Source organism: Ambystoma mexicanum, chromosome 1q, assembly GCF_040938575.1.
Source record: "Ambystoma mexicanum isolate Mex_15411 chromosome 1q, UKY_AmexF1_1, whole genome shotgun sequence".
NCBI classification, from domain to species: domain Eukaryota; kingdom Metazoa; phylum Chordata; class Amphibia; order Caudata; family Ambystomatidae; genus Ambystoma; species Ambystoma mexicanum.
In genome coordinates this window covers 631259153-631270757 of record NC_090922.1, presented here as the reverse complement: position 1 = coordinate 631270757, position 11605 = coordinate 631259153, and the positions used below count along the sequence as shown (strand labels likewise).

Below are 11605 nucleotides of genomic sequence, written 5' to 3'. Positions count from 1 at the left end.
GAGGCATCACAGGTGTTCTTCCACTCGTCGCCATTGTTGTGGGGCCGGTGGCGGTCAGACGTCCAGCCTCATTGGTGCTGGGGGCTCAGCACCATGCTGGTTTGCCGGGGTCACACGGTCTTATTGGATGTTGCAGGGCAGGGCCCTGAGAGGCTGTTGGGCACAGCCTGGGTGCCGGAGCACCATAGATGCCTGGAGCATCCAGGATGGTGGGTGCCTGGGCTGGACCCAGGGCACCAGGCTGGTCTGGGGGGCCCAGACTAGCTAGGACCTGAAGGGCTGTGGTCACACAGAGTGAGGCCTGCAGGCCAGGGCCGCAAGACCGTGATCACATGGTGTAGGCCTGCGGGCCCACAATGAGAGACGGACACAGATGTCCCATGGTTGGAGTCTGCAGCCATTCTGCTGCACGTGCCTGCAGGGGCTCCATTTATTATCTTGGGCCATGACACAGTCATGGCCCATCTTAAAGGGGCAATACACGTGGGAGGGACATATCCCCTTAAAGGGGCAATACACATGGGAGGGTCATACATAAAAGTGACCTTTTGTACATAAATGCTAACAGAAGTTGTCTCTTCTTTAAAATGTACTCTTTAAAGGTAGACAAGGCCCCGCCACCCCCTCAGAAGACAAGCCAGTCAGGAAGTTTCACACAGCTATGCTTTCATTGCAGAGGGGCAGGCCCCGGCAGATGCTTTGCATGGAGTGTGGTGCCAAATGAGTGTGGTTAATGGTCACTCTATTGGCTTGCGTGCTGCTTCGAGTGGCTACTGGAGTGGCTGTTTCCCTAGTTGCTCTGAGGCACATGATGTCTTTCTAGCAATGTCATGCAACAAGCACAGGTCCCCCGAAAGAGGAGGCCCCGTGCAATCTGTCCCACTTACACCCCAGTCAAGACACCTACGAGTGTCATCATCTCTGGGTGCTTTAGCCTTGATGTATGATAAGTGGGAATAGGTCGGGTTACACATACAGGGTTGGCTGTGGGTAAGGACATGCATTGTACAGGTATTATTGTCTCGTGCAGATACCTGTCTCTGGCATCTCAGGTTGCCTTTCAAAACAGAAAAGCTTTTACCTTAAGTATGCAGTTGAATGCAACTTTTGGGGGCATTTCTTCGGGGGCTGCGCCTTTGCATTTACACCTCAGCAGCTCCAATGTTCATCAACCGCTGCTACCACATGTAATTACAGAAAAAGAAAGCAGCCCGTGTTATCTTTAACAATCTCCCTCCTAGGTGGTTGAGAATGTTGGCATGTATGCTATTGATAGCTATTTTGTAAGCCTTTGGGCAGAAGCCAGCGCACCCGTGGTACGTTGACAACTGTTTAAAAGGAATTATGACATTTCTGGACATCTTGCATTGAGGTTTGCAAATGGCTATGTAGAAACGTCCCAAAATGGACGCGGCATTTGGCGAATGGGCTGGAGTGCAAAGAACATAAAAGTGATTATTTGAGGGAAGTCACTCCAGCATATTCTTTCTTTGCTCAAATTACTTCGTATATCTTCAGCGCCAAAATATCAAGGCATCGGGTGAACAATGCGCTTTACAAATATTAAATACATTAAAAACACAAAGGAATAATATATAAAAAGAAATCTCAGCAATTAGATGAAACCACAAAATTATGATTTGCCAGATAAAACACAGTAAAAATGATTTGTGTTGCAAGTCCCAAAGCATGTTCTGTAAGGCTGAAAAGCACTCTGCCGTGTTTACTGTCGGCGGCTGCTGTTTCCATGCCACCGCGCAGTGTTTATGTGAAGCGCGTGCAAGCGGTTCCTGTTCTCGCGCTGGGGTTTGTTTCAGGCTCACCTTGTAGGGTGTAGGGGAGGGGTGCAGCTTCCAGATCTGAAGGGACCCGATGAAATTCTCCCCCAAATGCCTGTGCAGGAGTCGGCGTCTTGAAAGTTGATTGCGCGAGAGACTCTGAATGCGGGGTGCTTTACCGGGGGACTGTTATTTCAATCTTCCCCGACGATCTTCTAGTCCGGAAGTCATCGAATACATGGACAGGACTTGACGAGATCGGTTGGTGACAGGCCCGAGTACACTGCACGAGCTCTAATTATTTCAACCCCAAACTCGATCTTGGAGCTGGAAAGCGGAAATGGGGCGTCAGAGGTTGGGAGTCGGAGCTGGACAGACAGTAAGAAGGGTTCTTATGGTGGGGCGTACATTCTAGCAAAACAAGTTTCTAATGTGATTGTGCTGGGATGTCATCTTTCACCTATGTAAGATGCATCGAGCAATAATGGGTCGAATTAAAGTGGAGATATTCAAATGGAGACAGGGGTCATGCACAGGGGCGGAGCCAGCCTCAACAGTTTGGGTGGCTGGATGGCAGTTATAAAAGTTGGTAGTGAGTGGGGCCATTATTAAACCCATTGAGCTGTTGACCCCCACCCTCTGAGCCCAGGAGGCTGAATAGCTATTTCAACTTCCTATGGCCCATTACATCCACGGAGACCCGGAGAAGATCGCAAAAACCGCGAGTCTCCAGGGTAAACCCGGAGACTAAGCAGGTCTGCCCAGGAGGCTGAATAGCTATATGAACTTCCTTTGTCCCATTACATGCATCTTTCACCCCAACTCACATTCTACTTAGTGGAACAAAGCGATGCTAATTGTTGGAGGTTTGGTCCATCTAAAAGCAGAGCCCACCATTTAAGCCTTTTGATTCGTCGTAGGGGGCGCTGTTGATATTGCTTGGCATAGCTCTCAACGTTTGTGGCCCCCGGGTGAGTGAAAACACAGAATTTTGGTTTTGGTGGGTGAAATCCCATTGAATTAAATGGACAGGTAGAGGGCTCGGTGGGTGAGAGAGCTGCTTACTGGGCGTGTGACTCCCACCAAAAGCGTGTGACTTGAGAGGTATGGGCCCGGCTTGTATCCTCGGCCACTGTACATTTGCTGTCGCTGCTGCGTCACATTAATGAGTGTCCAAAGGCAAATAAATAAACAGCGCACAATTTGACAGGGTCTTGTCTTTGGGGCCACTGGCTGGGTGTCACAGCAGAGTGATGCCTTCTGCCTCTAAGTCTGAGGTTTTAGCCCTCCCAATCCTTAGTCTGGAACCGCTCATGGTCATGCATGTTGCATGGGTCGAAAAGCATGATCAGGTGATAAACGATGAGCCCCAGGGGAGTTAAGAGACACTGGCTGAATCAATGAACACGCGAGGGGTACTCAGTGTGCCCAATGAGTGATAGCTCAGTGAGTGAAGCACCCGACCAGAGACTTTCAGCAGACTGTTTCAAATCTGCGTTGACTTTCATCCTTCTGAGGTCATTAAAATGAGTACCCATGACGTGTGCAATTATTGCAGCTATTATTAATTAAAGAAAACAGGTTGGTTGCCAGTATGTATTAGGCTGTGCCACTAACACCATCATATATAGAAAGAAGTAGTGTGTGGGAGCTGCTCAGCTAGGGGATGGCTCAAAACCAAAAGCCTGAAAGTGAACTAAACTTGATAAGTGTCCTTATGTGTAAGAAGATCCCAAAATCAAGTAGTATATTTAAAAATATATAGTCGAGACCAGTGCTTAATTTGTAAAAAAAATAAGTGCCAGTCCCCAAAAATATTGGCCCCATAATACCGGGTGCAGCGCCGCCGCGCCGCCCGCACCAGTTCAGTGCTAGACCTAGATCGGCCCACCACCAGCCCATGACACTGCTACTGCTTCATGTCACATGTTTGGCGCTGCATGAGCAACTGCTGGCACAGGCTAGTAGTTGGATGGATGGGGAAAGGAACGCATGGGTTGAGAAAGTATGCTGCTTTAAAGTTGGAAAACACTTGTTATGGTAGGTGTAGTGGTTCCAGCATTCCGGCAACCCCAGAGGCAAAAGAGTGACAAAAAATGCCTGAGGCAAAAGAGTGGGGTTATAGCCCCCTCAATCAATCCCCCCTTTAGCAACGCCTGGTCCTCCTCACCCCCGCCCACAGACTCAACTGTCCCAAATGTCAATAAGGTAATGCCCAAAGGCCTGGTCCAACAGGGAAACGTGGGTCTCTTTTGTATGCTACCGTGGGCATGTTTCATTACTTAGTGTTAGTGCAACGTGCTGTCGGCAGTATTGACCACTTTCACTTGCACAGTGTGCATGAAAAAGCAACATTAAACACGCACTTTCCCCAAACTAAAATCTCAGTTGCTATGAATTAAGGTATACATTATTATATGTATTGGTGAATTATACAGATTAACTATTCAAACGCGCCACTGGCATCCAAAATGCACAAACTGAACATTATTCAGTGTTCTATGAAGTAAATGTTGCTATCGATAAATCGTTCATTGTGTTTGAAAAGGCATTTTAAGTCCCGGTGCCTATTTGAGTCCCCTTTCTGGCCTTTCTGATCATTACTGGCAGTGGGCCAAATTAGGGCAACTGCACCAGTGTCACAAACTCACAAATGAAGAATGCGGTGCTGCATTGCATTTTTTGGCTATTCTGCTCCACTGGTGCTAAACTGCACTGTGCACAAGACAATATTGTGGATGATGGGGATGAATTGCACTGGGTGACATGTTCAACTGCTTCATTTTCATTTTTTTTAAAAATATTAATGTGTCATTGATGCCGGCTCACATCCACCACACATTAAAAAGAAAGCCACATACCAAGATGAACGTCTGAACCACTGATATATACCATCACCATGTTTAATAATGGCGTGGTCGAATTAGTGGCACCTGTCAAGAGTATAATAACACAGAATGGCCATTTAGTGCTATTATTGTTTGTATATATTTGCAGTGGTGTAACTTTGCTGAAAATGTTGGGGGGACATGACAACTGAAGGAAAGGGGTGGGGTGAAGGAAGGGTGGATGGTGGCTCTGAGGGATTGTTTCGGCCAAATTGTTAAAAAAAAATTGGTCGAATGGTAGATTTGACTGAATTCAGTCACCACCATTGGTTCAAAGCCGAAGATACCGAACATGAAGAACAGTAGTTGCACGGGTGGCCCGCTCAACCCATGTTCAGTATTTTTGGCTTTGGCGGTTGCGGGTGTGTCCCCTGCTTACTCAGCATTGGTGGCAGGGGACCCAACAAAAAAAAGAAGAAAAGGGACGCTGCAGCGTCAGATCCGACCCATGTTGAAGGGATGGAAATGACGCTGCAGGTTACAGGAGAGGCCGCGGATGGAGAAAAGGTAAGTGGGGGGGTTTATGGGTGTACTGGCAGTTTGAGGGGACATGGGTTTGGTTTTTTGTACCGAGGTAAAAATGTATTTGCAGCAAAAATTATTAAAGTTAATTCCACTGTGATTTTGTACGTCGGTCAAACAACCTAAATCCCTGAGGGATAACACTAAACTACTACACCACAAGAGTCCATTGCTGACGCTCTGTTATAACTTTCATAAGACTGGTGGCGTATCTTTAAAATTCAATTGGGCCCACACACAGTGACACAACATAACATTCACAAACTTAATTCCACTAGAACATACAAACAATGCATCATTTATCATTCATACAGACACAAATGTCAGCACACATATGCTTGCACACACTCTCACTCACACACAAATGCTCCAAGCACCTCCACTGACATACACTGTGTGCACACAACATTTATATGTACATTTACACTAACACATGGAAAACAGTGGCGCAACGTCCATTGAGTAGACCAGACTTTATCACAACCTGATACCTGACATTTTGGGCTATGTTGACTTGACCTAGCTGAACTATAAAGCCATGGGCGAAAGGACCAGATTCACTGGAATGTCAGCAATTTGCCTGATTTTTCCTTTCATTCAAAGGCAGACACCATTGGTTAATGCAGTGCAGTGGGTGACCAAGTATAATTGGTATAGATTTTTAAATGCCATATATCTCCAAACATGGGTTCTGCACAGCACCTTGTATGTCTATGTGCTGATAGATTTTTTCTACAAGATTCTGACTGATTAAACTTAAGGTTTGTTTTCCTGTGTTCAAATGGCTCCAAGCAGTAGAGTACCGAGCGGGAGAGTCACAACAGGGTGGTCAAGCTGCCCCCGGTATCTCTTTTAAGAGCCAGAACAGGACATTTGTCATTGAGACACCTCTCCCATTCGGAACCTCAAAGAGGGCGCCCAACGGCAAAAGTGTCCCGCTGGCAGGACAATGTGTGCTGAGCAATTCCTGCTCAGCACGCTCATTGTCCTGGCAGCAGGACACCTTACCTGTTCCACAACATTATTTGTTTCCTTTTGCTAGAGGGCTTAATTAAAAACGCCCGTCTTGTTCATGGCCACTAGCAGCCAGTATGGCGATCAGCTTGCAAAAAAAAAAATAGATTTCAAGTTTATTCCTGCAATGGCTGCTGCAGCATGGAGAAAATGCGCAGCTGAGCTTAACTGCCAACAGATACTTGTCAAGATACATATGTGGGGGGGGGGGCGGCTAAACCCACAGGTGCACTTTTTATAAAATATTTTCAGAACACTGAAAAGGCGTGCGTCCCAGAGGCCAAATGCGACATGCCTGATGATAGGTAGCTCAAACCCTGCATGTGGTTTCTGATAGACTGATGCTCTACACTTTGAGCTATTGATGTCCCATGCGCAACTAGCCATCAACTTTACAGTAACATATATAATCAAATGCAATGCGCGGCTGCGCCAGCCAGGCCCAACTGCCCATGTACGGCCAATTCACAACATGGCTTTAAATTGACGCGGCTAACGCGCTAGCCTAATTAATTCCCCCGGAAAGCAGATGTCACAGGTTATCCAAATAACGCCCGCGGCCCCCTCACCATCACCCAGGGCGTAACTAATGTTTAACCCTTCGTCGCACCTGCCTGCCGAGCCACCATTTGAGCAGGGCAGGCCCATCGGCAAGCCCAGAAAACATTCGCACACACCGAGCTGCCGTACCATCCCGCTGCTAGGACTATGCTAAGAGCAGCAGCCATAACACCGCTCCACTCGCATTGCCCTGCGGCCTGCCTGCCAGCTCGGGTCAAATCCTGAGCCTGCGGCGGCCGCGGGCACACGACGAGCGGAGCAGGCAAGCAGCTGCCTGCCTCCTGCACGCGCCAGTCACCACAGCCTGCCACACCGGCCGGCCGCAGTCAAAGTTGGGACGGGGGGTGGAGGGGCTTAGTACTTACCGTTATGTTACTGAGTTGAGTTGAATTTACACAGCACACTAAGCCAGCCAGCCAGGCCTTCTTAAGCTGCCTGCAAGTAGGCCGCGCACGGGACCACACGTGCAGGGGCAGGCTTTCCTTCCTCATGAGTCACGCCACGCCTTAACAAAGAAAGTGTGCCTCGTGAGGTGAAGGTGGCCTGCCTCGGCAACAACAACAGACCCACGTGATCCACCCCCACACGTCATCATGTCATTTCACTGGCTGGAGACTCAGATGAACAGCCAATGAAAACTGTACATTCTGTGTTACTATACAGAATGTATCAAATACTGCATAATAACAACAGAATGTTGGTTTCCATTGGCTGTTTGTTGCTATACTCCCAGGCCCAGCAGCCAGCCATGGCCTGCAACTGCAAGCAGAGACGCAGAGCAGACTCGGAATGATTTATGATCTTGGAACTTTGGAAACTGAACAAACAAAGTAATTGCACGTGCCCCAGCCATGTTCCGGTCCCCAAAAAAGAGTGCCGGTGTTGGGCACCGGCAACCACCCCCACAAATTAAGCACTGGTCGAGACCATTTAACAGAACTGGGGAACGAAACCCCGTTTATGCGTCCTGGAAACGTTGCCATTTTCTATGAAGCATCCTGCACGCAGAACAGAACGGAAGAAGATGAATAAGGTCTACAGCGAATAGATAGTATGTGAATACGCTCGCCAGACCCACTATATATAAGATTATATTACATGACAGCACGAACGAAGAGCCATCGATTTTCCAATCGGATAAAGTACTGATGATCATTAGGATAATACTTATGATGCATTTAATAACTTGCTTCTGAGTCCAAGTTGGCAGCATAACTCTTTTTTATTTAAATTTGGTCAGAATAGATAGGAACGTTCTGCCCTAAAGAAGCCCAGAGGGCGAAACTGAAGGCCATGCAGTTGGCATATCTATGTTAATTTGCTCATTTGTGTAAAGTCACACTTACTAGCACACCCAGACTTTATGGTTGTGCATACTTTGAAATCTACGCTGACACAAACTGTTAAATATAACTATTGAATGGTCTCGACTATATCATTTGTGATATACTACTTGGGGTGCGCGTACACTTAGGGAGACTTATCCGGTATTGTTAAAAATAATGTGGTGATTTATATCGCACTTCATACATTATTCTTCCTCTTTCTAAGCGCTCCAATAATCACTGTCACCATAATTTATTAACTGCTCAGAGTACTCAATGTATGAGCCTTTTGAGGTTGAAAGACAGAGTAAGGCCGCCCAGGGTATCAAACCCATGTCACATGGCATGTTACTGGTACCAAGGCGATTGCTTTGCCTTGATCTGTCTACCCAGCAAGTGTCTAGAAACATTTCAGTTTGTGGTCTGTGCCTCATAAAAAGTCAATATTGTTATTGCGCTGCTTGTATCTGCCTAAGTGGAAGAGGGACAAGGAATTACCCAACAATTCTGTGCAGAATGCTGCCCATATTGATAATGACAGTATTTGAAACTGCACTGAATCTGCACCTGGGCCACTCTCACCGATCTCGGTCCCTGGCCCAGCCACTCTTCCCTTGCACTGCCTCCCTGGCAACCCCTGCACTGCGGGACTGTCTCTGTACCCTACAGCCCCCCTTCCCAGGACTTGTCTGCACTTACCTTGCACTTGCCACCAGCTGGCCCTTATTATTTATCTTGTTATTCTACTAACCCTGTACTGCACTTTCCCCTCTCCCTTTCCCCTTGCACTTTCCCTTCCCCTCTTCCCATGCACTTGCGCGATCTGAATGACACCTGGCCTAGTAGGATCGTTGTCTGTCTTCCCTTTGTCCCCCCTCCCTGCCTCGTGGCGCCTTGAAACACTTGTGTATAGGTGCGTTACAAATGCCATATACTATCATATCATATCATATATTGGACTTTCTATGGAGAATGTCTGGTGCATGGCCCATGGACTAACTCAACCCTGGGCACATGCAACACATCTACCAGATTATTTATGTAAAGATATTTTATTTCCCTACTCGGATTTTACAGCCTTTGCTCAGTGTCTGCTACTTATGGTCGTTCCATCTAAACGCTAAGTCTCATCAACATGTTTTGTGTTGAATGACCGAAAATCAGCACAACTCTCTGAAAACTGAAAATGGCACTGCTGCAAAAAAATACAATTTGGAAAAAATAGGGTCGTAAAAGGGATAGGTATAGATGGAATGTGGTAAATGACGAAGTGCATGGGGGAGACACCCCTATAAAAGCAAAGGACTGGAAAATAAAAGCAGGCATAAATAATCAGTAAACAGGTATATGCAAACCAAAGACTTTGATCAAGGGTTAACATGAAGTGAGTTTTTAAAGGAAAATCAGGCCTTGCCCCAAACCCTGCAATTACTAGTGTGAAAGGTCAGGCTGCTTCCCCCATCTGTCCCAGTGGCTGATGTCCTGTCTCCTGGCAGGCATTTAAGCCATTTTGAGTCACTGGATATCAGGATGGGGGCTGCTGAGGGCATGACATGGCCAACTCTAAATTTAGGAGCCCTCTCTCCTTCAGATGTGCTCTCACATGCTCACATAGAACACTTTCACTCACACAGTCATATATCATTAAAACAACCCTTTCCATGCATACATACATAAAAACAAACACACCAACATACACACATAAATACAAATGTCATTAAAAAAACATGTACCTTACCTGCTCTCACCCTCAATAGTGTAGTGGAACACAGGATCTGTGTGAGTGACAAGATGCCCTTCAGAGAGCGACTGCAATGACTGGCCCCAGGAGAAGTGGAGGGTATATACACTGCCACCTGGATGATCTTCTGCCGACAGGGATCATGCAGGAGTCCAGGATCCCCTATGCTCCTCCCATCGTCCTCGCCTGGAAGAAGAATAGGGATGTCCGGATGTGGATCGACTATGATTGACTTAGCACCCGCACTATTCTGGGCCAATACACTATGCCATGAGGCATTGGACTGCCTGGCAGGGAGTATGTGATTTTTGGAGTTGGTCTTGCAGAGTGGCTATTACTAAATCCTGATGCATCCAGCTGATCATGAGATTCTATGAGTTCATCAGGAAGGCACTGGGGATTTCCAGTGCACCACCAATATTCCAGCACCTTATGGAGAAGACAGTCTGTGACATGAACCTCCTGTAAGTGCTGGTTAACCTTGATGACATCTTTGCATTCAGCAGGACCCTTGAGGAACACAACAGGTGGCTCATGAAGGTGCTGGGTTGCCTACAGGAGCAAGGGCTAAAGGTCAGTGTGAGCAAATGCCAGTTTTGCCAGAGCAGCATCAAATACACCATCTGGTTTGCATCAACTCTGTACTCCCCTCAGTGGGATGCCAAAGTGGAGAGACTCAATTGAACTCTTTTAGAGATGCTGGACACCCTGAGGCGAGGGAAGAAGATCAGGTGGAGGCAACCAGTGGCCTGCAAATCGAAATCATGGTTAGATCGATTTATTGATCAGGTCAAGCCTATTCTCAGGGCTGAGGATAGTGGAAAGGGGGGGGGCATGTAACCCTTTGCCTGCGGGAGAGAAACAAATTGAAAAAAAAGAGTGAAGGATCTGAAGGGCATATGAGCCATGTGGGGAATCCTTCACAGGAAACCAAAAAGAACTTTGGCAGCAGTGCAAGCGAAGCACAGTTGGTGTCAGATGGAAAAAGCCGAACCCTCACACCAGAGGGTAAAGCTTGACTTCCATTCAGCACCCATTAAAAAAAAAAACAAAATGGTACCTGGTTTATCCTGCCTCGACGCTGCAACCCCTTGCCAGACCCTGGATTCCCGTGTGGATGGAGAGCGCCCACTGTCACCGCCAGGCAGTCTGCAATAATACGTGGCGCTACCGGTGGGAAGAAGGTGAGTGCCGCTTGACTAATACTGAGTCCTCCCCCTGCTATGGATGGCCCGCACCAACTCCCTGGGCCGCTTGTTGCAGACGCAGCCAGGATGAAGTGACCTGTCTGGGGCCTCCCACTACTGCAATCAACGGTGGGCCAGTCCTTGCATATACGGCCCAGTCAGGAATCCCTGACAGGGAACCCCCACCCCCCACGATACTGCTATCGTGCTGTGCCGCCCCAGCATACACAGCCCAGGTCAACAGGCATGTGGGCCCCCTCCACACTGCTGCTAGAATTAGTGCTTTATAGTGTGAAATGTGTTAACCTCTTTAAATGTATAAAAACTACAAAACTACATATGTACAGAGGCGGAGTCAGGATATCTATATTTCAAACAATAACTAAATAAACCCGTACACCAGCATTTCTTTGCCCGTTTTTCCTCGAGTGGTATATATTTCTTCTAACCTAGTGTTTTTTCCTAAGGGTTTGGGGAATCCTTCTACATATTGTCCTTTCTGACCAAGTCCTTCTCTTGGAGCGGCACACCCAGGGTGATCCCGAAACTCAGGTAAGTGGGAGGTTCCCAGAGACTGGTAAGAGGCAGG

The 11605-nt window shown here is 47.4% G+C and overlaps 1 protein-coding gene across 2 annotated transcripts in view; it reads left to right on the top strand.

Moving 5' to 3' along the window:
• The first annotated feature begins 1764 nt into the window (after positions 1-1764).
• LOC138534214 (uncharacterized) overlaps positions 1765-11605 on the top strand; it is a 290831-nt gene continuing 280990 nt past the window's right edge. The window contains exon 1 of one of the 2 annotated variants that reach the window (XM_069641205.1): positions 1765-2157. In XM_069641205.1, the coding sequence (XP_069497306.1) occupies positions 2119-2157 (39 nt within the window). In that variant the 5' untranslated portion in view covers positions 1765-2118. The remainder of the gene's footprint in view (positions 2158-11605) is intronic. The other variant, XR_011284875.1, reaches the window with a different exon arrangement.